The 27,736-nt window shown below is 42.4% G+C and overlaps 4 protein-coding genes and 1 long non-coding RNA gene across 6 annotated transcripts; 3 read left to right on the forward strand and 2 right to left on the reverse strand.

Moving 5' to 3' along the window:
* The first annotated feature begins 1,101 nt into the window (after nucleotides 1-1,101).
* ppp1r42 (protein phosphatase 1, regulatory subunit 42) lies at nucleotides 1,102-5,013 on the forward strand. Of its 2 annotated transcripts, none has more exons than XM_084033171.1 (7): nucleotides 1,102-1,307; nucleotides 1,396-1,562; nucleotides 1,652-1,790; nucleotides 2,542-2,658; nucleotides 4,154-4,271; nucleotides 4,411-4,542; nucleotides 4,667-5,013. In XM_084033171.1, exons 1-7 carry the CDS (start codon nucleotides 1,176-1,178, stop codon nucleotides 4,771-4,773), a joined length of 912 nt encoding a protein of 303 aa, XP_083889297.1. In that variant the 5' UTR covers nucleotides 1,102-1,175; the 3' UTR covers nucleotides 4,774-5,013. The 2 variants fall into 2 exon arrangements, with proteins under 2 accessions (XP_083889297.1, XP_083889296.1); XM_084033170.1 differs by having other exon boundaries at nucleotides 4,687-5,009.
* Nucleotides 5,014-6,099: 1,086 nt separating this feature from the next.
* tcf24 (transcription factor 24) lies at nucleotides 6,100-8,114 on the forward strand. The gene is made up of 3 exons (XM_084033172.1): nucleotides 6,100-6,558; nucleotides 6,875-7,325; nucleotides 7,551-8,114. The coding sequence occupies exons 2-3, from the start codon at nucleotides 6,894-6,896 to the stop codon at nucleotides 7,662-7,664; spliced, it is 546 nt and encodes a 181-aa protein (XP_083889298.1). The 5' UTR covers nucleotides 6,100-6,558; nucleotides 6,875-6,893; the 3' UTR covers nucleotides 7,665-8,114.
* Nucleotides 8,115-9,001: 887 nt separating this feature from the next.
* LOC311028545 lies at nucleotides 9,002-11,500 on the forward strand. The gene is made up of 7 exons (XR_014598736.1): nucleotides 9,002-9,091; nucleotides 10,003-10,041; nucleotides 10,142-10,225; nucleotides 10,443-10,496; nucleotides 10,914-10,964; nucleotides 11,186-11,236; nucleotides 11,359-11,500. It is a non-coding gene; the product is annotated as an uncharacterized lncRNA (long non-coding RNA).
* Nucleotides 11,501-11,541: 41 nt separating this feature from the next.
* On the reverse strand, nucleotides 11,542-16,298 carry mcmdc2 (minichromosome maintenance domain containing 2). The gene is made up of 14 exons (XM_084033173.1): nucleotides 16,179-16,298; nucleotides 15,923-16,053; nucleotides 15,786-15,845; nucleotides 15,524-15,719; nucleotides 15,301-15,423; nucleotides 15,121-15,222; nucleotides 14,136-14,264; nucleotides 13,738-13,972; nucleotides 13,457-13,662; nucleotides 13,193-13,359; nucleotides 12,553-12,741; nucleotides 12,313-12,452; nucleotides 11,971-12,080; nucleotides 11,542-11,728 (listed from the first exon to the last, which is right to left on the reverse strand). The coding sequence occupies exons 1-14, from the start codon at nucleotides 16,273-16,275 to the stop codon at nucleotides 11,562-11,564; spliced, it is 2,052 nt and encodes a 683-aa protein (XP_083889299.1). The 5' UTR covers nucleotides 16,276-16,298; the 3' UTR covers nucleotides 11,542-11,561.
* A 566-nt stretch (nucleotides 16,299-16,864) lies between these two features.
* On the reverse strand, nucleotides 16,865-27,054 carry sgk3 (serum/glucocorticoid regulated kinase family member 3). The gene is made up of 17 exons (XM_084033137.1): nucleotides 26,847-27,054; nucleotides 22,928-23,107; nucleotides 22,765-22,848; nucleotides 22,482-22,554; nucleotides 22,331-22,406; nucleotides 22,141-22,216; nucleotides 21,954-22,003; nucleotides 21,687-21,744; nucleotides 21,389-21,472; nucleotides 21,172-21,303; nucleotides 20,592-20,704; nucleotides 19,891-19,927; nucleotides 19,314-19,400; nucleotides 19,082-19,177; nucleotides 18,730-18,885; nucleotides 18,498-18,587; nucleotides 16,865-17,692 (listed from the first exon to the last, which is right to left on the reverse strand). Exons 2-17 carry the CDS (start codon nucleotides 23,021-23,023, stop codon nucleotides 17,522-17,524), a joined length of 1,479 nt encoding a protein of 492 aa, XP_083889263.1. The 5' UTR covers nucleotides 23,024-23,107; nucleotides 26,847-27,054; the 3' UTR covers nucleotides 16,865-17,521.
* Between the last annotated feature and the right edge of the window lie 682 nt (nucleotides 27,055-27,736).

Genomic DNA, 27,736 nt, shown 5'->3' on the forward strand with positions numbered 1-27,736 from the left:
TTGTTAATGTCCTTTTAGTGACGGCTGTGTATTGTTATGGTCTATTTTATTAATATGTGTCAAATTGTCATCTTATGGGTGTTTTTTTAAATCGGGGGCAGTTGAGCTAATATGCTAGCGGTAGTTTTCACTTGTTGTCATAGCAACTGCACACATCCTGTGTTAGCGGAAACAACAGTCATCGTTGGATTTGCTGAATTATTGTAATAGTATAGCATGAGACTTGTTTATTCTGACGTAGGCCTGCTTGAAAAGTATTTTTAATGTCGAATGTATACATTGTTTGAGCTAGTTAGCTTTGTAGCTAGTTTAAAGCTAGCTAGCTCATCCGGGTTCTTTTCACGCCCTACTGAATGTTTTCACCGGTTAGCTGCGTTGACTTTAGTGGATATTTCCTGTCATGGTACTTGCTGCACCACCTTGGCTGCTCCACCCGTGTTATGAGTGTGGCCGTGGCGCTGACAGTGATAAACTGCTGTCCCCCGGATCCTGTCCGGGTCCCCGGGGAGGAGAGGCACCGCGCAGTTAGCCTCTAGCCTCTGTTCAGCTCTGCTGTATCGATCAGTGGCCCGTGTCTCTCCGGTAACCTGGACGTGATGCCTGGAGATCAAGTGTGGAAAAAAATACCTGCTGTCACATGTCTCCGCCTTCCTCTAACGTCCACTGTATGTCTTATCTACACACTGCAGTGTAATTAGCAGCTAATAATGCCATTAAAGTGAAATCAAGGGCGCCGTTGTTTATCTCAATGTCAGGTCAAGCTAATAAACAAGCCCCATGGGGGACTCAATGAAAGCAGGTAGGCTCGGTCTGTTAGGGGAATTCTAATTACAACCCCAGATTGAGTGGTCACCCAACCTTTGGCCTCTTTGCAAGTTTCCTGTTGGACAGTGATGTTTTTATTCTCCACCATCAATTATCCCTAATTGTGAATTGACAATTGCGTTTTAGGCCATTTCGAATCCCGCACAAGGTTAATGTTTGCCTGTCATTTGTGATTATGAATGTTTGAGTAATGTGGCATTATTAAATTGTTATTCTGAGGAATATGAATACTTTTTTGGGGGTCATTTTCCCTCCTTCCCCAAACAGACACTAGTCACCACTGTGGGCTGAATGCTTGACTGGAGCTGAAAAGGATCCCCCTCTCAAGCAAGCGTCAGTGAAGAGCCACCATGGTACGCCTGACCCTAGATCTGATTTCTAAATCTAGACCGTCCTTTGAGAACAGATGCAGCCTCCCCTTGCTGGCTAAACTCAAGAAAATCACCCAGCTCCACTTTGACAGCAGGAGTATTGACGAAATTGTACGTAGCCATTTTTTCCCCCCAACGCTGACAATCGAATTCTGCTTCTCTTCCTCTCGTATGACTCACTTTTAAATTCTGTTTCCAGGGTGATCTCTCCATGTGTCGAAACCTCACCACTCTTTACCTTTACGATAATCACATCACGCACATTTGCAACCTTGACTTTGCCTCCAAGCTCACCCATCTGTATCTGCACAACAACAACATCACTCATATTGATAATCTCTCCAAACTGCAGCAGCTCTCCAAACTGTGAGTTGTATAATAATTAGAATAATAAATGTTGATAATGGAAAGTCTAAAGGTGTCTCTGAACATATGTGTGGGTTTTTCACCTCTAGGTATCTGGGTGGAAACAGGATTGCAGTGGTGGAGGGCTTAGAGATGCTCCGTGAGCTGAAGGAGCTTCATCTGGAGAATCAGAGGCTGGCACCGGGGGAAAAGTTGCTCTTTGACCCCGTGACTCTCCTCTCACTGGCTGTATGACCTATTTTTATACTTCTTCAGTGCTGAGGTAGTATGATGAAAAAATATGATCCACACTCCCCATTTAAAATTATATATATATATACAGTATAAGTCATCAAAAGGCCAGAGGAAAGCCTAATTTTCCTCTCTTTATACACAAGGATATTTGTGGTGCATCGACGCGGTAGGTTATCACATCAAGTTTAAATGATCTCAGATTCCTACGGGGCCAGTGATCCGTGTAAAAGCGGTATTGTGCTGGGTTTGATGATGTCAAAGAGACCTCTGTTGCTCTCTCTCTCTGGTCTGACAAATCAGTTATAGGTGTGTTTACTTTGTTTACTGCCCGGGCCATGGATAAACACACCAAAAGTCTCTGCTTCGTGTTTGTTTGGATAATTAAAGAAATTGCTGTGCAAATTTAAAGAGTTCCAGCTTCTTCTTTTTTTATTTTTTTTATAAATGTGCCGTTATAGAACTTCAAACCAGGATGAATATTTAGCAGCAGCACTATCTGCAGTCTGATTTGGACCCGATCCCAGGCCTATAAAGAGACCACATCTAAATGTTTAATCCAAATGGATCATAAGCAAAGGAAGATATGAAAATACTGTACGACTGTACATTTATTTTGGACACTAAGCTACTTTTCTGTGTTGTGTTTTCTCCTGTAGGTTTCACTATGTGATTTAATAAATATGTCGTTCTATTAACTGTAAAATTAACCTTTTTTCTTCTTCCTCAATCTGAACTCTTTGCACAGGAATCTCTTTGTGTCCTGAATATCAACAAGAACAACATTGATGACATCGGCGACCTGACGGTGCTGAAGAACCTCCAGCAGTTCTCTGCTGCTGACAACAGATTGCACGATATGGAGGTGAGTATAACTGTGATTGAAGAACAAAGACGCCTGCATGCTGTGCACTACGCAGTCAAAGTAAATATTACCCCAGCAAGTATGCATGACACGGTGTATTAAAGTCAACATACCGGCTATTAGGTGATGGGGTCAGCATTAACATTGTTCCGTGGCGTTCTGCGGCGACGTGTGAAATGAGATGGAGAACAGGGTTCTAAAGAACCAAATCCTGCAAATCCCGCTATAGGTTCCCAGTCTCCATGACTCTCACAGGGTCAGAATTATTCAACAAATCAGCGAGCCGTTCCCCAGAGACGTTTCTCGCTGACAGCTTTAAACAAGCATGAGTTTCTCTCTTTCCTTGGGAGGCAGATTTTTCCCTCCCTGCCTCAGAATCCTCTATTTGATACCTGAAACCACCAGTACTTAACTTCACGGGAGAGTCATCCGAGGCAGGGATAGGATAGCTTGTTTTCTGGTGACTTTCGTTTTCTGATGCTGAAAAGTGATGGCTTCATTTAAAAGAACTTAATTATTCTTTCTTACTGGCATGTAACGCATGTGTGACACATTGAAAGCAATTTATAATTGGCTTCATTGCTCAGGCAACTTTCTACCACGACTGATCTTTCTTTCTGAGGAACGTTGATGCAGGTAATTGCTGTTCACGTGTCATCTTTTTAGCAGATATCTCCTATAATTTATACAACCCGTCTGCCACTATTGATCCTGCAAAGACAGCCCCTCCGAAGGATCAATCCCTTCTTCTGCGCCATTTGCTCACAATCCAGAGGAAACATTATGGATTTTTACAATAGATTATGACAGGCAGTCAGCCGGGGTGACAAATGGAGAGCATCTTCCGTGGCCGTTAGCAGAGAGGACGGGGGAATCGAAGCCCTGGTCAAATACAGGTTCATAACGGGGCCCATCATTAGTCCAGAGGCAGCCAAGCTCAGCCTTCCCTGCTCTCCACGCCCCCGCGTGGGGGGCAATTTGGTGCTGGGCCGCTCTTTCGGCGAGGGCCCTTCTGAGTGACGGCCCTGACACGATCATTTATCAAAGCCTGGGAGCGCCGCGGCGCTCAGGGGTCCCTTCTGAACTGATTGCAGCACGAGCTGGAAAAGTGGAAGCGCTTTGGCCAAGACAGGAAGGCAATGAACAATCAGAGCGTGTCCAGAGAGTATTCATATTTCCAGGCTTGGATTAATGTGCCTTTAGACAAACATACAACTGCAGGCAGTTGGCTGGAGGAGCCGGCCTCGTGCCGCCCCAGGAGAGGACTCCTGGTCACACGACACCGGCGACACTGTTTATTAAAATAGACGGATGTGTTGTTTATGCACTTTGCATTGGCCCCTTACACGTCACATTACCATTCACCTTAAAAGTTTGCTCTCTGATAAGTGATTACAAATATGCATCATATTTGTTGAGAAGAAAGTTGTTTAGTTCCTGAGAAACGTGGAGAAATAAAACCACGTATGAAGTTTCTCTTTTTGTGTTTGTGCAGGAGATAGACGACGTGTTCAGCCACTGGCCTCAGCTGCTCAAAGCGGATTTGGGTGGAAATCCTGTGTGTAAAGAAAGAAAGTACAGAGACCGCCTGACAATCGCAGCCAAAAGTCTGAGTGAGATATGATTCATTTTCCTCCTTGAAAATTCACTTTACTTCTTTTATTCATAGGCGAATCATTAAGACACCACTGTGATGAGAGTAAAACACTGTCTACTTTTTAAATTTCAAATGAAATGTATTTGTTTGTATAGAGGTTCTGGATGGCAGGGAGATAACTCCAACAACCAGACAGTTCCTTATTAACTGGAAAGCAGCCAAGGAGGCCAAGAAGAATAAAAACGACAAAAATGTGACCCCACTGTTGACTCACTGTCCTTTAACAAGTAAGTCACTCAATTCTGGACTTTTTAATCTACATTTATCTGATTTTTCTGTTCTCAAATGTGTAATTCCTTACCTTATTATGCTGGTTGGGATGTTACAAATGTGAATTCCTGTGCTCCTCAGTGACTTTGTCTGCGTTACAGATGCCTCCATCGTGGGTCGGGATCCTCATCCCGGTCCCGAAGCCGCAGCGGTTCCTCAGCTCCAGGATCAGTTCTCGGTGGACGTGAGAGACGGCACATTTTCGTGTCACTGCGTTTCATTACTTTTGTAATTGATTGCAGACATTATGTATTAGCAACGTCACAACAAGCTGTCGTACAGAATGTGTGATGAAATATGCAAATTATGAGTGATGACAACTGCTTCATAATAATATTTCCATCCATTTTACAATTCTCCCTAAAATCAAGAAGAATGTTAGTTTTATTTTCATTTGGTGTGAGTTATTTTATTTCCCCTTTATTCTTCTCTCTTGACAAATGACTTGTACCTCATACTGCTCTTAATCTCCATTGAATATTCTCTTCATTTTAGGTCACAAAGGAGAAATCTTTGTATGCATGATGTGATGATACTTGTTTTTCTCTCTGATACAGCAGGGAAATGAAATGTCCTTACCAGCGGACTTCTTAATCATCAGCAGCCGTGTGAATTATAGTAGTTTATAATCTATTTTTTTTCTCAACAGCATATTTTTTAAATGTTTTGTGTCCGTCTCTTAAAATAGCATTTCTAATAATTAATTAATAGGATGGAAAAACTCTGCAAGTGTTAAAGAAATTAAAGAGGAAACACAATTAAAAAAAATGGTGTGCACTATGCCTCTGTTTCACAGCTGATTTATTTTTGATTACATTTTTTTTTTTAAGATATGAATAATCTATCCTCAGTCTTACATTTTCTATGTGTGTAATTTCTCTCCTGCATGCATTTCTGAAAATAAGTGAACCAGGAGATGCAGAGCGACACAATATGACCTGCAGTCACAAGGCTTTACAATGAGTTCCACTTGTGATAAATGACCCGGCCCTACTTTCTGTAACGGTGCGGATGTATTTGTTGTCATCGTCGTTACTAAATGTTGGCGCGAGGAGCCACGTGGGCGCGTGACCCCTGAAAGATGCGGGGGTTATTAGGGGGGAAACGAGCTCTCTCCGCCTCGCCCTGTAATTAGTGGCCCCGGAGCAACGCGGTTACCCCATCCTTAGAAAAACAATGTTTATTAAGAACAGTCCCGAGCATATGCATATTATGAATAATTCCTTTCATTAATTCGCCGACATCTCCGTTTGCAGCCTCGGAAATCAGAGTGATTAATTTACGGCTCTCGCCAAGAATGTCCTCCATGCCCGCCTGTTGATTGCGTTGCTGGACTTTATTTATTAGCTGTTCCAATGAACTCAATTCAAGACACGCTGGCAATTAGTCAAACGTTTTGCATATCGCCTTACACTTGTCAGTCTGTCTTCGAGCTCTATCGCAAATATTGTGTTTTTTTTTTTTTTACCTTTATTTCTGCAAACTTTTTTGTTGTTGTTGTAATTTTGACTTTCTTTGCCACTTTTTGATAGGCTTATAGAGAAAGTACAGTGTCGGGTTCGCAGCCAATTAGGGTTGGGATGTATGGCCCACCACATACGAGCGTGGAAAAGGGAAAGGGGAGTCCTGCCTCTGGCGCTGGAGCGAGGAGCCCCTGCTGCCCTCAGACAGCAGAGGAGTTGAGGGAAGGAGCACCCTTCGCTGCGAGGCGAGTGATTAATTACGTCGCAGTGAAATCCTCGCGTATCCAATAAATGAAGGGCTCCTGAGACGTTTTGCGCACACAGGTGAAGTGTCGGATGAGCTTGATGTACGCGGGGAGTGCCTGCGCACCTTTTTTTTCCTGCAGACGCGCCGCTTTATAAGAGGACGAGCTGGACTAGTGGACTTTGGAGAGCAAAGAAGCCCTCGAAGCCCTCTTTGGGTCGCCTTCATGTCGTTTTTCAAAACAGCGCCTTTGAGAGATATCAGAGGTAAACTACTTACTTCACTTGTCACTGAACAATGTGCACGAATTCAGGTGTTTTAGTGCAACTAAGGGCAGCTGTCTGTCCTGTCATTTGGCTTTTTTCAACTTGTGTTTAGACTATAGGTGTGTTTGCACCATGCAATTTGAAAATTCAATAAAATGTAGCCTATTATTATTGGTTTTATAGGCAATAATTTATATAAATAACAAGTTAAAGGCAGAGCAGATGCATTTGGGCAACAATACACAATAAATAAATATTCTTGGCAATAAAAACGTGCAATATAATGGCCTTTTCTCCGTCTGCTGTGACTCCTCAGGTCTGTGAAGTTCACTCGGATGGCTGGAAGACAGACGCTCCGAATGGACAGCAGCGCTAATTGTTCCGGGGCGGCGGTGGACGACAGCCCCGCGTCCAGCCCGAGCTCCAGCCCCAGTCCGGACGGGGCTCGTCGGGAGATGCAGCGGGCCCGGGTGCTCCAGGCCGGCGGGCTCGGCGGGGGCAGGGGACGCCCGGCGGCCGCGAACGCAGCGCGGGAGAGGAGCCGAGTGCAAACCCTGAGGACCGCGTTCCTGGAGCTCCAGAGGACTTTGCCGTCGGTGCCGCCGGACACCAAGCTCTCCAAACTCGACGTGTTGATACTGGCCACCACCTATATTGCCCATTTGACTCGAACACTACAAGAGGAAGGCACGGAGGAGGGAGAGAGCACAAAACAAAAAGAAGCGTTACGCTCATTGAAAGGCGATGGTTACCTGCACCCTGTGAAGGTCAGTAATAATAATATTAATAACAATAACCATAAGAATAAAGGCTTGACTGTTATTGGTTCATCTGCCTCGTTGTTAATTGGATTCAGTATTTTAATGTCAAATTTCTGAACGAAAATTCAACATATTTTGATTTATTAGATTTTCAAAGCGTGCAACATGGTGGCCTCTGGGCCTTTTATAGAAGCTGATTTCTGCCTGCTAACACATGAAATGTCTTTATAGAAATGGCCCATGCGGTCCAGGCTGTACGTGGGGGCCAGCGGACAGTTCCTCAACACCGCGAGCCCTTCGGATTCAGAGAACCAAGGCCCGTCATCGTCCACCTCGCGGAAATAGGTCTAAACCATTTGTGTGGGACTATAGCAGCATATGCATTGTGATTCCACTAAAGCTACCAATAGGAAGACAATGTAAATTAATATATTGCGTGAATTTTATTGTATAAATTTGGAGAGAACACACTCTGTTGTTATTTTTATTTTTTTGTATTTTATTTTATTTTTGGGGGGGAGGGGGATGCTGTCCGCCCTGCAGCGTGCAGCTCCGTACACGTCCCCCCAGGTATGATATCTGTAGAAATTCCGCGGGGTAACGAGCCCGTCATGCTTGAGGTGCACACTTTCAGTTGAGACATTTGCACCAAATGCATGTGTGAATAACTTATCATCTGTCATTTGAAGTGGTCTGTCAGGGGCTCGACAATAGAGGCTCTCCCGGCTCATGTTGCTTCTTATTTTTGACACGCATGGTTGTAAATGTGTTTGTGAATAAATGACTTCAGTGAAAGAAGACAAACCTCCCAAAGTGTTCACGATGATAGAAAACCCCGTGTTCATGCCCCCCTCCTCCCTTTGGGCCTATTTAACGAAAAATAAATAACAATTAAAAGTCAATTCAAATTATTAGTTTTATTCAATTTGTATTATGATTATTATTATTATTACGGTATTTATTGAAGATTGTTTTTGTGATTATGGCAGCCGATCAACTGAGTCGCCTCATATTCAATCAAATCCAGCTGTGGAGCCCGCTTGAAGCCTAAACAAAGAATTCGGTTTGGTCACAACACAAAGTTTAATTGCAGCAAACATGTCTGTTCTTTAAACGGAAGAAATGCAGCAGGCGTTTCTTTTTTGGGGGTGAATTCTAAAGGCCAAATGATAATATCACGTACGGCAGCTTCAGCTACTGTCAACGTGTTTAAGAAAGCAAACAATACGTAATTAATTACAACAGATAAAAGGCGGATATTTAAAGCAAATGTTCACATTTAACATCCTAACAACGTTGAAGCAAATGTGACATGAAGTTGTCTTTTTTTTCTTTTACAGTGTTTGACTAAATTATCTGATGTAGTTTGGTAGCATTATGATAAATGCATGGTCAAATTACAATATCTGGAGAAGGAAATGGAAACAGTGTGTGTTATTTCTAGCCAATTTGAGGGATTACAATATTTTATAATACAAAAATTACAAATTATAAGGTAAACAGAGCTAATAAGTTCAAGGGAATAAAATAATACAACATAATTAAAACCTGGTGCTGCGATATAATGAAATAAAGAGAACGTAAACGCGCCGTTCTTCAAGTGTCGCTCATCAGCGCGCTGCACGAGCGTCAGTTCCCACTGCGCAGCTCTGGCGCGCATTTAAGACAAGCCGGATACGGAAGTTTCCTCCTCTTTCCCCGGAGACGCCACCATGGACGGACAGCAGCTCTGGTGCTCCTCGCCTGCATCGCGTTTAATCTTCGTTACGAAGGTAGGAAACGGAGTAGTGACTTTAAACGTCTCCACAGCTGTTTGTTGTTTGCGTGTCGTCGTTTCCAGCCGTTAATTAGCTCGTTTTCACCACAACCGTAGCTTCTTAGCTAACAGCTAGCTCGCGTCTCAGCCACGTGGGAGGAGAACGAGCTCAACAGTTGACTTGGAAGAGTCCAAAAAGCTTGAATTAATATTTGTCTTATAATATACCAAATGTAACATTGCAAGCCGATTTGTTTTTAAGCGGGGTGCAACGTAACGCACGTGGGTTTGCGCCTTAAGTGCTGCAGTTCTCACATTTTGTGCTAATAGCATTAGCATACGTCACGCTAAACGTTTCTCGGCCAGTATGCACATTTTCCGGCGTTAACATGTGCATATCAGCGACGAAATACACGTCATTGTTGACGTCGTAGCCGGGTCTCGTCTCTGAAGTAATCCAATTAATCATTCTTTAGACAGTTCGAGAGAGGGAGAGGGAGAGTGTCACTCCGCCCGGACCGTATGCGGGTGTGTGCCGGGGTCAGCAGATGAGCTGCCGGGCAGGGAATAGCCCTCTTCTCATTACTCCGCCGCAGAGTCGTCGTTGTCTCCCTCCTGAGGGCGCGAGGTCATGGCAGAGGTCGTGACCTGCTGTTGAACCCGTCCTCGATACGTGCGACGTTGGCCGTGTGCAACCAGGCTGTGTTACACCGGTACCCTTTGACCTTCGGGTGATCCGTCATCTGTCCTAGCCCCTTATTGGCTATTTCGTCAGTACGTCTTATTCATGCAAGCAGGGAAATCAATAGGTCACGTTTGGTGCGATTTACTGAGGGAGCCTTGTGGGAAAACATTGCTATTTGATGTAAGGGACATTAATTACAGCTGAATGTGCACTAACTTTCTGATTGTTTTTGTTTATCATAGATATGAAGATGGCAAGTTTGAGCTACAACAGCTGATAAGGTAAGAACAATCTGTCACAATCTGTCAAAATGAGATCGCAGGATCAAATAAAATGGGCTTTGGGAGACTAAGCTAAGAGTGGAATGTGTTTGTGCTGCAGATGTGAAGTCATCGCTGCAGATGTGAAGCCATGGCGGCCTACTAAAGATGGCCAACTATTGGTTTCCACCGCTTGGACCTTAAGGTAAGTCTTCAGCTTTTGACATTTCCTGTTAAGGTGTTCTTCGTTGCCCAGGTCACTGGAATAGTGATGACTTCACACTTTGCCGTTTACCCATCAGACAATAAGGTGGTGAGACTGTGACTAACTGAATCACCAGTGACATAAGATCTAAGACTGGTCATACAAAATTACATTTAAGAAATTATATTGATCTGTCCCGTTTCTTTTTCCCCACCAGCTGGTTCAAAGTCGTGCTGTAGTCACAGGAGATACACCCGACCGTGCTGATCAGGTGAGTTCCTTGCTACAGTATTCTTGCTGTGTGTTTATGCCACTAGGATATTATCAGCTCAGATACTTTACAGCTTCGGAAAGTAAATGTCCCAACCTGGTTATTTCTTCTAAATTGTCGAACTTGCTGCGTCTCAAAAGTAGAGACATTGCATCAAGTCTTGAATGATTTTTCTGAACGTAGAACACTGGGGGCTCTTGCAGCTGGAATAGTGATGAGTTCACATATTTGCCGTTTACCCGTCAGACAATAGGATGGTGAGATTGTGTTTCACTGAATTACCAGCTGCAGCCTGAGTTTTACCCAGTCTGCTCTACTGTTGATGTGGATTTATTTTAATTTATTGCATGCAAAAAATGCTTATGGATTTGCAGTATGCATCATAACAAATTAAACCATCTTTACATTCTCCTACAGACGAGCAGCAGTGGAACAGAACATGCATTGGGCTGTCTGCTAAGTCGCGTGGTATGTAAAACTAATTTAACTATATATGCCATATGTCTCTGTACTGAGCCTGTTTTGTCATGCTTTATAGTAATGATGAGTTCATATTATGCCGTTTACCCATCAGACCAAAAATGGGCTGCTGAGAATGTGACTTACTGAACTAAATAAGATGTAAAACTATACAAATTACTGATTTTTTTTCCCTCTAGTAATTATATATTTTCTTATTTCTTTGCAAGGTTTTGGGGCCCGTTGACTGATCAGTCTGTGTCGTAGCCTCGTGTGGAAAGGTGAGTACTGAACCTGTTGCCAAGAGTTGTATTGAAATCAAGTTTTAGTGCTTTAGCTATTATACCACATGCACTTAAATATGGACTGTCTAACTATTATTTGTCCATTTTCCTATTTTTAGATTGCTGGAGCTGATGTCACCAGTTGGATGAAATCGTATTATTTCCCTGTTTATATCATGTTTATTTTTGGTTAACTCTGACCAGCACATGTTCCATCAAATGTTTTGTATGCCTGTTCTGATTAAATGAGTCTACATCTAATGAAGGAATTGGAGTGATCTTGTGCTGCCCTACCTGTGTATTTGACCCTTGTGGAGGCGTCCTACTCCTCCGTGATGTATGTGTCTGCTCCCGGTGCGTAGGCGTAGATGAAGCGTAGGATATTCTGGTGGAGCTCACCCAGAGTCTCGTCTCTCCTTTGCAAGCCGTCCACATCTCCCAGGTCGCAAGAAAACACTGCGTCAGGTGGAATAATGAGTGCCGAGGCCCCTGTAGGAAGAAAAAAAAAACTGTTATACTTGAATAACGTACTCTGGGACAAGATGAAAACCTTTTAATACACCGTTTATAAATGGGATAACCATATAACTAGAGTATTGAATTGTATAATATATTGGTATGTGATGGGGAAATGTATCTAAATTTGTACAAGCTGTAGGATATCATTTCTAAATGCAATATAAGTAATACATCGGTAAGGAGATTGTGCTGATTTGATCAAATAAATTTACCATGCTTGAGAGTGACTGAGTTTTCACAGAGGAGCACAGCAATAACGGCATCTTCTTCGAGTACTTCTGTTCGAAGACATAACTTGCAGTGTGCCTCGGCCAAAGAGATGCTTCAACAAAACATAAAGTTAAGTTTACAAGTCAACATTGCCTCAATTTAACAGTAATCTGTAGGATTGCAACAGATTATTTAAGTAACAACTTATAAATGTGAGATGTGAAGCTGTGATGCTGTAATTCCACATAAATTTGTCCAAACAAAGTCGGTGTGATTTGGATAAGTTCTCCACCTAGTGGATGAATCTGACACTACACTGGACAGCATGAAGTTGTTGTGCTTACAGTAATTTGATAGAGGCCACAGAGATCTTGACCCCCTGACTCTGTGTCCGGACTCTACGGCTGGCCATGTAGTAACCATGGATTATTTTCTCTGCTCCAGGGCTGAGTTCCACTTGTAAACCCCGTGCATGAGTTACCAGCTGGAAGGCAGAGAATTAAAGTGCAGTTTACCATAAATGTATAAAAACTAAAATCAAGGCAGTGTATTTTGACTTTTTAAAAAAAGAAACAAGTCTGAACACGTTTAACCTCACGGATGTCTTGAGTAGAAAACTCCCAGCAAGATGGGTAGAGGGGTTTTCCAGGCTGCACTGCCTGCTGGAGGGTGTGGGCAGTCTGGGCAAGCAACCCCCGCTCTCCCGCCATATCCCTGCACTGAATGACCAGGCCAAACGCGTCTGCCAACTGAACCGGTACAGCACCCATTTCCTGCTCACAAACGAGACACTGGACACTGGAACGCGGTGTCATGTCTAACATGGCGTTTTCAAAGTGTTAACCTGTCAGTCAGAAAGTAAAAGGACACTAAACCATCTCGGAAAACGTGTGTTTTCTGGTTATACAGTAGTTTGTCAACCTTTCCCCTACGTGCAAACGAAAAAAACAAAGCATTAGTTATCCTCCAGGGCTCTGCTGTGAGGTAATGTTGCATGGGTAGGGCACTTCCTTCATGAAAAGTAAATTGTCTCAATTTCCTGTTTTGTCTTTCCTCTGTACAAACATCGGAGTTTGAAATAAGGCATTGCATGCTTGTACCACACAAGCTTAAGTTCCACTAAGAGAAAACACTTTATCACCAAACTCATCACACACACATTCAAACCATGTTTTAAGTGAGCTAAACAACAGTAATTCGACACCATGCTGTGACTAAACCCACCGCTGTTCCCAGTAGGGCACTGTCTGCCCTCCCAGACCGCCGGGAGGCATCCATGGAGTCTGTGAATGCCCAGAAGCTGCAGTGGACTGGAAAGGAAAGCTGCTGGTCAGCATCCTCTCCGTACTTCTTCCCTGGGATGAACACGGACACCGTGCAGCTCTCCAGGACTGGAATACATTCAGAATGGGGAAAGAAAATTACCCATCTCTGACAGAACCCTCTCCTTATAACGAATGCCATAATGTAATAACTTTGGGGCTCTACCTGACTGAATGGCATCCAACCTGTCCTTTTTGTAACAACCCAGATCTCCCAACATGCAAATGCCACCAGTGGCCAGCAGGGCAGAGCCAGCATGGATGTTGGCAGTGCCCGCTCCGTGTTCGTCACGGGACAGGGACGCAAACATCTCCCCCGAGGCCCGATGCCTGACCCCGCGACACGCCAAGCTCAGGCTGTACGTCATGAGTCTAGAACCAACACAACGGAATCTGAGGTTTCATATTCAGTGTGTCTACATAGTCGGGTCATGCGGACCACTTTACCTGTCTAGTATGAGAGTGTCGGTGGTGACGACAAGGACATCTAAGCTGTGAAATGTGTCGTTTGCTGCTCTAGTCTGCACCAGGCTGAGCAACAAGGCCAGCTTCAAGTTGCTGTAGAGGCCCGGCGGAGCCACATCCAACCCAAAGCAGTGAGCCACGGTGGCAGAGAACCTCCAGCGAGAACCAGCTGTGGCCTTCAACAGCTCCTGGAAGCTGGCGCCGACTTCATGGTGATCTGTGGGCAGAGTTGGGAGACATGGCAGATGTTTCGATATGGTAATGACACACAGTGTTGCATAAAAATATGAGAATTGTTGGGATTAATCAGAATATACTCAGATTTATGTTATCTATCTGCCTCTGGATGGTATTTCTGTGAGATAAATCTGCTGCCTTACACTCTGGCTCCCACGGTTGGACGCTATTCGCCTCTACACTCCAGGTAATGCTGGGCCACTGGTGCACATGCGCAGGAATGCCCAACACCCTGTAGAGTTGACCGATTCTCATCGAGTTGCACAGTTCATCTGTACGAAGAGGGGGGAAACAAAGCATTAACACTCAAAGGGGGTTGTTGAAGAAACATGCATGCCACCTACAAACCACTGCCAAGACAAACACAAGAACGAGGCCTTCAGAACAAAGATTCCTCTGTGTGCGAGTTGCACGGCCAGCTAATGAGTGTTCCTTGCACTTATTAACATATATGTTTAGTAACGGGAACCCTGTGTATTGAATTCCTCTACAGGACTGGGTCAACAGAATATGTTAATCCATGGTGCTGAGATTTGCTCGGCTCCCAGGGGTGCTGGCTGAACAGTGTTATTAGAGGGGACAGAAACACTTAATATCACACCATGAGGCACTGTGTGCAGCTGGCTGCACATGAAAAAAAAAATCTATTTATTTGAACTCTCCCCTACTAAGTTTGTGTTCCAAAGTGAGCCTCATTTAGAGAGCCGGAGAAAATTAATGACAAACCTCAACACATCTGAGCGTGTGTAAATAAAACTATTACAACCACATAATTCAGGACTGGGGGTGACTATAATGGATGAGAATATGATTTCACAAACAAATAACACCCTTTAAGATGTTGAGAAGCTACAGTACAGTTGCAGAAGAAAATTGAGCCTTTTAACCAAGTTAAAGTACTAATTTGTCTCCATCACTCTCCATAATACCGATGCATCTTTTAGCTGCCACACAGTTAACAGTCCAACCAAATCAAATCATTAATGAGCAGATCAGAGGTGGTTTACAAAGAACTCTACTCTTTATTCCATCGTTGTGTTGTGTGTTTTTCTTTACACTGTATAGACAATTATGCAATTATAGTGGACCTGTGTTTGAGCCAAATAAACGTGTCTGGTGTGGACGTACCTCTGAGAAACAGGGTGACAGACTGGTACCTGAGCGAGCCTTGCTGATGAGCACTCAACACATCCAGCGCTTTGACGTGGATCAGCTCCACCAGCTGTTTGTCTGTCTCCACAAAGACACAGTCGTTTAACCACATGGCAAAGACTCAGACGGGACACTCGGAGGTGACATTGCTCTCACCTCCCAACACCCTGAACTTTGCATCCTCTTTCAGCGGCGAGCCGCAGATCATGCAGCTGAAGTTGTTTCTCACTGTGGCCGACTCCGTGGCTCCGGGCGCGTGGACGCGAATGTGGTGGAACCCTGGAGTGAGCATCCAGGAAATCACAAGTCATCTGTGATGTACAAGCCCAACCAACTGTGATGTGTCTTTACATTTGAAGAGGTGTCTTCTGTGTAGTACCTGTAGAGCAGGGGCATTCATCATTAATGCAGAGGAACCTGGCCCCCTGGGTGTATTTCGTGACCCTCGTCATGGCAACGACCAGGCCCTCCATGGAGACGTGCCTCAGGGGCCCGTTGCCTCGAGGAAACCGACAGAGGTCCAGCGTGTACTCGGGGAATGGAGGCAGGTGTGTTAACTTCAGAATCACATTCACCTGAAAGATTGCACTGTTACAGGAGTCTAAACCAGTGGGGAAGAAACAGGGGACATTTATTCATACCTGACTCTCTGTGTGGATTTTATCAACGAGGGAAAGTGTCTTTATAGCCAAGAAGCAAACCTGAATGGAGGAATTAGGCAAATATGGTGATTCTAGAAGTTACTTTTCTCATGTTAGCTAGCTCAGTTATTACTCACAGACTGAAACAAAGATGTCGCTCTGAGGGGATCACAGAGAACACAGTCACCCAGGACAGGATCCACCTCTATGACATCAGAGGGGTTCACACTGACGCAAAACCTGTAGACCGCCTCGATCTGCTGGGGGTCTAGGAAAAGAGGGGCCGGAAGTTAGCCAACTGTGTGGTGTACATAGCGATTTTAGCTAACGTAGCGTAAGCTAATAAACACGAATTAGCGTTAGCTCAAACACTAGTCTATTTTGTTTTCCTACCGTTTAATGCTTTACAATCTTCAGCCAGTTTCTGGAGGCCGCCGCTTCTGTCTAAATAGACCAGAACCGACTCTTTTAACGGCAACATGTCGGCCATTTTTAACTCGAAGGTAAGTAGCGCTGTTCTTTATGCTAGCATGACGACCCATTAACGGCTGTCTCGTGCGTTCACGTCGCTCTTTCTTTTAATTAGATTTATTTATTTATTATTATTATTATTATTATTATTATTATTATTATTATTATTATTTTCTGATCTGCTTTATATTTTTAATTATTAAATTGTTTAAAAAACGAACGAAAAATGTCGCACTTGCGCGCTGGCCTCAACCGCGTTGCCATGGTGACACTCAGAAATTCGAAGGACCAGAATCTGAACTCAAGTTTTTGCAAAACACAATTCTTATACTTGTATTTTTAGTGCACTATTATACTTTAATAGTATACCCTATTGAAGGTATGCTGGCTATTGTGTTGGTTTTTACTAATTATGTTTAGATATCTTTTTAATATTGAATTTATTTACCTTTCACATTTCATTTGATTGACTACTTTTCTACCTTTTTACACACTGAATTGTGTAAGAATGCCTATAACCTGCTGAATGTCTGTTCCCAATGTTAAATAAAGACAAAATGTTATTTACAAAACTACAATATTATTATTAAATACACAGACACTCAGAGTATTTTTATTTGATATGAGTTTTTGTTTATTTCTGTGCAGGATTATAAGCCTACTTAATTGCCAGGCAAAGCAAATCATTGTGGATTTATTATTTCTGCAGTTATGAATAAATGTGTTAAGGCAAATAATAGCAAAACAAATATAATAACAAAAACAATCCAATAAAAAAATTAACAAAATCTTCAAAAGACAAACTGAACAAGACATTTTTTTAAACAAATGTGACCTATAAACCAAAATGCTTTATTCAGTGGTCTCTCAAGTAATCCCTATTTCCAGCGTTGTTAAAATGATTATGATACATAAGTGTATATTTACAGTAATTACATGGATGAACATACTTAATATCTGACAGTCAAATATTATGATTTTAAATCCAGTGAATTGTTCAAGTTTTCAGAAAACTGCTTATTGAATTCATTTAAGGGACACATTTATGTCTCATTTTATATATATATATATATATATATGTATATATATATAGACACAAATTGGTAAAAAATGAAGACGTTACTGGCACCACACTTTTAAGTGCCCCTTCCTTTCAGCTGCTTGCTTTGGCTTCATAGAACAAGTTAATCCACGGTATAAATTCTTCCCTTTAGTCAAAAGAAGTTATGATGGTTAAGGCAATCCAAGACCTCGTCGGGAATGTTTCATAGGAAAGAGTCATCAGAAGCTGGGGCGTAAGAGAAGCCCACGAAGGCATCGTCGGCCTCCATTACACTGGCGTTGACTATGGAATGGTCTTGAGACCAGCAGACGGAGTTGGGCACCATCTCATCTGTGAACTCGGGATCGAAGTTTGAGATGTCACAGTAAGAGCTCTGTAAGACATTGGGAGAAGAGGAGATGCAAACATGGGTCATATCGGCATTCAATGAAAAAACACAGGATGAACTGCATGTGTGTATTCATAAAAGGGACTAAATTTGCTGAAAAAAACTGAATTTACAAAAGTGGGATAAAGCAGTTTCTGTGTCTGTATTGTTTTCTTTTTTATTTAATTATCTTAATATTTTTGTAATATTTGAATACCTATAATTCCATGTACATCTCATTCCCATCAAAGAGTAACGTGGAGTGGGTATTATTTAGTGGGGTCACAAGGGAATATGGGTCTGGAGTGACAATAATGCGAAAAAATGTAAAATACCTGCACCCACCCATCTACCAATAAACATTTTAATATAAAATGGGCTTAAACAATAAAAAATCAAATCTATTTATACCACAATTATGAAACTTAACTCCATCGTGCAATCAAATACAATAGACTCTTTTCACAGCAGCCGTCTCATAGCAGGGCATACACAGGTATAATTGATCACATTAATAATGGTCCCATTGTGTCCCAGTCATTCCAGTGAGCCAGCATTTGCAACACCCGACCCTGAGTCAGCTAATTGGACCTGGGCCATAATTAATGTTATTAATGACACCTGTGTGTACCCTGCAACGGCATTGCATGAGGATTTCCTTTGTTCAGCGTTTGTTGGCAGAGTATCAGAAAAGGAATTAATTCAAACTAGGAACAAGGTGGAACATCTAACTCTGTATCTTTCAAAAGCAATGTTATGATGTATCTTTTAATACTTGGTTCTGATTACTGGGCAAGATACAAATATTTACCACATGCGGCGTAAATGGGGGAGGGATCCTCTTCTGTTCCAGGTCATCCCAGTTGATGGAGGAGAAGAAATTGTGTTCTTTGATCTCATTCTGAAAATGTTGAACAAATAACAACTTAAACATGTTTCTTTTATTAACAGAAAGTCATCAGTGACTGTTCGGGCCACCAGAGGGAGCCCAAACACTGGGAATTCTGCTGGGCATGTGGTGTCTGGAGAGTAATCCCACTCACAAAGTCGTCCCTGGACCCCAGTCTATGGGTGCCGTCCTTCTCCAGTAAGCCCTTGAGGAGGGACCAGGCCGTGCTGGACGCACCGGGACGCATCGCCAGCGGCTTGTGGAGGATGTTGTCGTACATTTCATGCGTGTCCCTGCTGTAGAACGGCGGCTGAGGATGTGAAGAACGAGGCGTGTACGTGAGTGTGACATTACAACTTGGTGTTGAGTGCGAAAACAAACCTGCTGCAGTTTACCAGAATATCGTGTAAGAACTAAAGAGCTGTGTCTGCAAAAGTAGCTATGACTGGCTTCCAGAGAATAAATATAATAATAACCAGGGATATTTGAGGAAATGAAAAACTCACCAGTCCAAAAAGCATTTCATACAGCACTGAGCCCAAACACCACCAGTCCACTGTGTTGTCATAGGGCTGCTTCCTCAGGACCTCGGGAGCTAAGTACTGGTCAGAAGAAGCACACAAACATATCACTGTAACGTTGACATTTCTGTTCTGGCTTGAACTACCAAGCAAACAACTATTTTACTCTTGAGACTTGCAAAACTGGAGGTCCATATCGAGTCAAATTCTGCCGTACCTCAGGTGTTCCACAAAACGTAGTGGTGGTGTCTGTCTGGGAAATGCCCTCCTTGCACAATCCGAAGTCGGTCAAAATGATATGCCCCTTTTTTTTTTTTTTGTTAAAAGAGAGGACACGGGGATGTTATTAGACAACATGTGCCACACAAGCAGCTCATTATGCCCTCGGGGGGCGACTGAGGATTCTATTGTTGCCCAGGAATGTTGGCTGCAGTGCAGCTCAGTCGGTCCCATTCACCGTTCCCTCACTTTCCCCAACAAGGCCAAGCAGGAAAATCATTAGCAAGACCTAATCCAATCTCTCTCACACACACACACACACACACACACACACACACACACACACACACACACACACACACACACACACACACACACACACATTGTGTCCAGATGGACCTGGAAATTACACTGTTGTTGGCTTTCTGTATAAATAGGACTGGAAAAGAATGAATTTTGTGCTGCACGGTCTTATGTAATACATCTGCAGGCCAGTGTTCAGGTTCATGTTCAGTGTAATTACTGCTGGAGTGATTATAGGTTAATTAACACAGCAGTGGGTTTGAAATACTCACTTCGTGGTCAAGGAGGATGTTTTCTGGCTTCAAGTCTCTGGATAAAATAAACAAAAACAAAGGAGACACAGTGTCACAAGGCCACATTGCAACCACATATAACTTTTAGGATTGTAACTATTAAAATATACATTCCCATACATCGTATTCCCCTACTTGGACATCTAAATGCTGCTCTGTGATGCCAGGATGATAAATCTGCTAAAAGTAGAATGTACTTTTGCTTTCAGGTCGTTAAAACACCCATAATATAACAAATATGGTAGCTATGGCCCCCATTATCATGTGAGTCAACATGTGTCATGCACATCCCAAAAAAAAACCAAAACCGGATTAAGGACTATTTGATTTGCACATCCTGTTACTGAACAACACTGCTAATTCATTGCTTGATGTCATCTTGTATTCGTTTTAAGTCTAGCAGTCTAGTAGCTGGTTTCTTTTATGTGACATTTCTTAGGTTGTTTTTGTGGCCAGGACTCCCTTTAAATAAAGAGACATTAATTCAAGTTAAATTTATCCTCAACTGTATACATTGTAAACTGAGTGACATCAATGTCTGATTTAGTAAATATGTATAAAACGATATATAAAGTTAAATATTGTACATTTTCTAGACCCGAGTTATGTTTCGTCATTTAGTTTTGAAGTGTACTTTATGAGCTTAGCACTAAGCTTGTGTTATCTTTAAATAAACATACCTGTAAACAATGTTGAGCGAATGCAAATAGCCCAGTGCACTTGCCATTTCAGCGATGTAAAATTTTGCCCGGGGCTCTGGAAAGGTCCGCTCTTTTTGAAGATGGAAGAAAAGCTGAAATGGAAACGTACCATTAAAATGATTGTAATATATTACATGTATATGGCGACTGTATTACAGGAGCATTTCCATGATTAGTTAATTAATTAACCACGGTGTGAATCACATGGATCATTCTGACCAGAAAGTGTGAATCAGCTGGTTGAGGAGGACAAGAGGCAGGTTTACTGGGATGCAGCTTGTGGTTTAGTCACTCTCACACAGTCATTCACACATGACAGCTGTAAAAAGGCCGATCACGCTTGAAGCGGAAGTCTCACTGTGTGTGTGTTGTTTACAGTAATGTTTGTGATCTCCAATTAATTTTCACACGTGGAGGTGTGTTAACGAGCGACGGTGCCGCTCCGAGGAATTTCATTAACACTATTTAATCTATATTTGCTGTATCGCTGCCATCCTCGGCTCGTCTCGAACGCTTGACTCATTGCTGCGAGATTATTCACAAGACTGAAAGGACTCACTTCTCCTCCATTGACAAAATCCAAGACGAAGTACAACTTGTCCGTGGTCTGGAAGGAATAGTGAAGCCCGACGAGGAACGGGTGTTTCACGTTCTTCAGCAGCACGTTGCGCTCTGCCATGATGTGTTTTTGCTGATTTTGGAGGAAGAAGAATTAGAATTCACATATGGGTGTCTGAAATATAGATTCAGGGGTCACATTTAATGGTAAAAGTTACCTCTTTCCTGTTGAGAATGACCTTTTTCTGTAAGACCTTGATTGCGTAACACTTCTCATCGTGTCTTCGCTTCGCAAGGAAAACCTGTATCACAAGGAAGAGACGGCAGCACGTTGAACAGCGTTGTTTTCACTTCCTTCACGGAAAGGTCAGCCCATGCAGAACTAAAAGTTGCTCCTACCGCCAATAGAGATAACGCAGAAACATATTCAAACATGACTAATGTAACACATTATGATGAGACGACGATAAAGGCTTCTGAAAGCATCAGGACTTTCCAATATTGGTGTTCACGTACCTTCCCGAAACTCCCCTTCCCTATGACTTTTAAAAAGTCAAAGTCTGTGGGTTTGGCACTGAAATGAAAATGATAGCAACATGAATGTCAGTGCATGTAAATATGAACTGTGATGAATGCAGCGAGGCAGTCTGCTTAGTGCTAAAACATTAGATTTTCTTAAGGTGCATTTAAGTAAATATGTGATAATCTAAAGGATTGTTGCAGTGCAAACAGGATGTTGCAAATCCAAAATATATATGCAATGCCAAAACAGGTTGAACATACTGTGGGTTTCCGGAAGGTCCCAGGTTAATGTTTCTGGAGGTAGAGTTGTTCTGTTAAAAAGTAGAGGAAACATGATCATGGCTAACAGACTAAACCTGAGACATTCAGATACAAGAACAACATGCTATCTGGATTTATTTTCCAAAAACAAACACAAAGAAATCCAGACATTTGCTCGGCTACTCACTTTGTCATCTTCGTCCTCGGAGGCATCTGAAAAGTTCTGCATCTTGTCCATCAGTAGGAAGGCCCTCACGTCTGGCCTGTAAAGGTTAAGACATTCTCCATCTTTTTAATCAAATTCATGTCAGGTGGAGGACATTCATGCTGATAGTCAGTGGTGTAATATATTATACGTTTATAACACCGGCACTTACTGGTTGCAAAGCTGAGGATGTGAGACGATTCGCTTGATGAACTCATGTAACCCTCCTCTTCTTTGCTTGATGAACTCTATTTGGGCAGATGCTTGTGTTAAAAACATACAATCAGACAACAGGACAGTTTATTTAAACATCAGATACTTACCAGGTTCAAAATTGTCCCCAAATATCCTCTTGGCAGGGATTTTTAAGTTCATAGATGGAAACTGTTTCCTTAACTGTGTTAAAAGACAGGAGACCCACAGAGAAATGACACACGGGCTGGACAACATCCAGTTGGTCACAAGTGTATAATTATCCTAAATGTCAATGTGTGTCACAAAAGCAGTAAATCAAAGACTACGGGGATCCGAGGCTCCCGGACAGACTTGTGGTCAAGGTGTTGCGTAAGGTGTAAAATCTCAAAATGCCATCGTTGCATCACTCACTGTGTTGTAGAGTTTATCAAACTCTGCGTAACGCCGGAAGATGAACCACTCCTGCTGTCCAACATTAACTATTACTTTGTAAACCTGGGAGAAAGAGAAACACAAATATGGTCAATTAACGTGAAATATTAACATTTATAGACAGATTGTTTTTGGTACGCACGGTGAAACGTTTCTTCTTGTCCCTCTGCTCGTCGTGGCAGGGAATGCTGACGTTGGGGAGGCTCGGTTGCTCCTCCATCGTAGTTGCTGCCGGCATCCAAAGGTGCAAGGTCGTAAAGTAATGTGTCCTCCGCGGGTCGACACTTCAAACACACGACTGGCCCTTCCTCATCGTGGGCCGCTGGTGCAGAGGAGAAAAGAGAACAGGCCACTCTGTTATTGAGGAAGTGAAACAGCTGTTTACGTTGGTCTACACACCTGATATGAGAAGCGTTTATCCCAGATTCCTACTTTTATCGGCAGTTCTTATTTATTTTCATTTGATTGTTTGCTGCTGTTTAGTAAAGTATCTCTTCTACCGACCCACAGCCCTTTGCTGCCATCGTCCTCCTCTCACACTATCCTCTCCATAAAGGCAAAGGCTTTAAATAACACTAATATTATCACACTAAAAGGAGCTTTTTATGGGGCCCTTTGCATGCAGGACATCTGCAATTATCATTTCCACACATACACTTCTTTTCTTTTAAAAACATCAACAGTTGGTGCCTTTTTTAAAAGGCATTGCTGGTTGAAAGTCTCATCTTGAGAGTGAATATTGTAGCAGAAGTGAACAGTCAACAACAGGCAACATGCCCCCCCCCTAAGCAGCCAGTTAACTCGCTCCTTTCCCCTGAGCACAACCATCCCATCCTCCCTGTCTCATCCGATAACTCACTGCAGAAAAAAACCCCGTAACATACAAACGTACTGTTTAATCACCTTTCAATCCCGCTCACGTCAGAATTTAAAGTCTCCATCTATGCATGCATTTCACACAGACCCCCTTAAGCATGTCAACGCATACAACACACACACACACACACACACACACACACACAGTGGCTCTCCTGCATGCCGGGTCTGTGACATCCTCCCTTGCTCCAGTCAGTAGAAAGGTATTTTTAAATAACCTTCCGGTGGTCTTTGATGGTAGTTACACAATAGGTTAAGAAGAGAGAGACCCCTGGAGTTCCCTGTTTAAAGACAGAAATAAGGCCCAGGTGTAATGGAGCCATCTCTCCTGTATTCATCTGACCTGAGGACGTGATAAAAACACGATTATGTTTAGAATAAATACTCACATGGACATGAATTACGTAACTGTCTGTGTCTTTTGCAACAAAGCTCTTTGTCTCCGGCTCTGACTCGTCCATTGTGCTGCCGTTAGTGAGGTCAGCCTAGTTTGTTCAGGAGTTTTTGGCCTTCGAACCGCAACCGTTGTTCCATTTCACTGGTGTTTGTTCAGAACACACTAAAAAACCTGCTTCGGGTCAACACTCTACTTGTGCGTATTGATCTTGAACGCATCCTGAAGGGATATCTCATGCTGCTCACGTTGGGGGGTGAGGGTAAAGCAAAAGAGCGTCCCTCTTTAAAATGCATGTGTGCGATCAGAGGGACCTTCATGCCCTCTTCATCACTCGCCTCTCTTTTTTATCTCTCCCCTCCTTTCTTTCAGTTTCATTTTCATTCACATTCCGTAAGACAAACGGAAAGTTTAAACATTTCCATCATCACAAGTATCTTTAATTTGATGCTAAAAGTGTTAAAGCTAGGGCTGTTTTGTCTATTAAATGCAAAATAAGCACATCACAATTTCTTCGTGTCCGAAGTGACATCTTAAAATGTCTTTTTTTTGTCCGTCCAACTCAAAGATATTCAATTTGACCACAACATCAAACATAAATACAATAGAAAATCCTCACAATGGAGAAAAAGCAGAGACGTTTTGGATATTATGCTTGAAAAGATAAATTAATATATAGTATATGTAGAGAATGGTCTGTCACTAAAGAGTTTAAGCACTTGTTAAAACTGGATCTTAACCAGCGACTTGTGGATACTGTGACTTTCTCTCCTCCACTAACCACTCCAGGCTGAAACACTACGTTCTGTTTGTGCTTTCAAGACCTGTCTATTAAACACAAAGAGCTGGTGAACGTTTGTGCAACTGTGTCTGTTGCACACACACACACGCACACAAAACAACAGTTGGCCATTTGCCTGAACAGCTACACAACTGCCTCTGCACGTCACTGGGCAGGACCCGCTTTTTAACATTCCAGAAATATCTTGGTTCACAGGAGAATTAACCTATAAGTATCCCGTACAACTTACATTTTCAGCCGACGCTGCTTCTCCTTCATATGGAATGCTGCAGCTCACCACACCCACTAAAAAGGCCAAGTTTGTAATAAGGGAATTGGAAACAAAAGCATGGGGGAAGAGCTATATCGGTAGCAATAGGAAGCTTATTTTTTCGCTGCAGTTTGAGCCCCAGTAACGCCCTCTTGTCACGCTGCAACATGAATTAACTTGTGCTGACAGGCACAAATACACGGGACTACTACATGGGATCAAAAATAGCATTTCTTCCTGCTCGCCTCAAACACACATCCTTGCCGGTGGATATCCTATGAGGATGTCGAACATATTTTTTCTCTGTGTTAGTCGTGTATCGTGTTTGACAGGCTAGAAGACAAGGCATGAGTCACCCCTACGTTGTGAAATAAGAAGTGAAAGCTCAATCAGGCGCCGATTAAAGAAAGAACCAGACCGATGAGTGCCGAAATGGTTGGTTTAAGATGAAGATTAAAAAGACCTAAAAGAGGAAGGCAACCTATTTCAGAGGAGCTACTCATTCTAATGTTTGTTACAGCCAGGTTTAACTTAACTTAATGAATATTGGTGTTTAGATTCACTTAAAATGTCACACCTGAGTAGCTTGGATACGTGTGGGGACAAAAACTAAAAATAAACATTATTCAAGACACATCTCATTGTAATGCAACAGAGGCAGATCTCTGATTTGAGGAAGTGCAGCTGTTGAAGGGTGAGTGGCATGAACTCAGTCAACCCTGGTGCGTGCATTCAACCTCAGCATGTGGACAAAAAAAAAAAAAAAAAATCCTAATCTCACCCAACTGCCCAGACGGACTGCAAGTCTGCACGCTGTGGCACCGGCTTCCTGCGAGATCACAGGCACCAAAATCAGCTAGTGCACTGAAAAATGACCAGCCCCCCCCCCCCCCCCCCCCCCCCAGAAAAAAGGGATCAAAAGAAGTTCACAGCCACCTGTTAGATCAAGAACCCAGCTGTGATGAGCAAGAATGTCTCTGCAAGGATTGTCAATAAAGGCATCCATCTTTTCACCAAATAAAAAATGGGTTATAACATTACATGAAACCCTACTTATAAATGGTTGTGTGCCACTGTCCACACAACACAGCTGAATCAACAACCAACGTGTGTGTGTGTGTGTGTGTGTGTGTGTGTGTGTGTGTGTGTGTGTGTGTGTGTGTGTGTATGTATATATATATAAATATATATATATAGGAAGGGGGATAACAGCATTGAATAGGCCCCGCCCAGTTCTGGGTAACGTTGCAGAACCGTTTGGTAAACGTTACACCTGAAGCTATGAGGGTACTTACACCGGTACAACTTTTTATTATAATTTTTTTTTAATGTCAGCACATATTACGTGTATTATTACAGGTAACCGCATGCCAGTATAAACAGACACAAAAATAAAAGGTCCTCTATCAAGCTCCCATATGTAAAAAAAAATGTAAACAACACAGCAAAAAGCTCCCAAATACACTTAAAAAAGTTTCTCGTATGTAAAAAAAAAAAAAAAAATTTTGTTTACATTACTTTTTACTTGAACTTCTGTTTTCTTCGAGTGGAAGAAAAAGTTAATGTTATGTAATAACTAACGGTTATTCCTTCACTATTACCCCCAAACAAACGTTTTATAACTTATAGTGTAACGTTAGCTCCGTGTGCTAGCTAGATTATAAACAGTTTAACGAGCGCTACGTTAGCAAGAAAAAAGGGAACAACGTAACGTTTGACGTTAGGTGAACATCACGTACCTTTTTCAGTGTGTGTGGGTTTTTTTTTTAAAGCGACGTTCATCTATTTCCGTAGGTCCGGCGAGGATTTTTTCCCCTTCAACGGTTATTTAAACCGTCACCGCGGCGAACATCGCTCCAGTTTTTGCTTCGGACAAAACAACTGAAAGTGTTTTCTCGCTGTCCATACGCGTCTGTCAGGCGAGCGAGAGAAGCAGGAAACATCAGTCTTTCCTGGCCGTAGAAAGTTCCAATGAAATTTGTCACGGGACTTCACACAACTGCAAAACCACCGTCAGGCCGGACGGAATACACCAGCGCACTTCCGGTGCTGCATTTCAAAATAAAGCAGGGGAAAATATATAGTAGGCTAGTTGTGGTACTAAATTACGATTTTAATACTTGAATTTACTTGAGCATTACCGACATTTCCTCCACTAAATTTAAGAGAAAACCAAATACTCAAATATTTAGACTTATATTGCATATATTTAGAAGATAAAGGCTTTAAATACAAAACACAATGATCATACATTAGTTACAGCGAGCTTCACCAGCAGCAGCACCAAAATGAAATGCATGTTGATTATTCATCAACTTAATTATTGCACCAGTATTATGCCTTTCAATCCAATAATTTGATAATACTATAATATTCATAACATGCGTACTGTGATACTTTTCATTATTTGAGTCATCTACATTTAGCTGTTCATATGGCACTTTTACCTAAGTAATGTTTTGAATACAAGATTTTTAAATTATTTTTATATTGGGGTATCACAGTACAGCTTTTAATTAAATGTTTGAAAATCTGAGTGATGGTGGCTGGATCAACCAATCAACAATCAACGCTGTCATTCCAAAGTGCACCAATTAAATTGATTTATATAGGAATATGCACAATATGG

This window comes from Eutrigla gurnardus (genome assembly GCF_963514095.1).
Source record: "Eutrigla gurnardus genome assembly, chromosome: 18".
In the NCBI taxonomy this organism is placed as follows: Eukaryota; Metazoa; Chordata; class Actinopteri; order Perciformes; family Triglidae; genus Eutrigla; species Eutrigla gurnardus.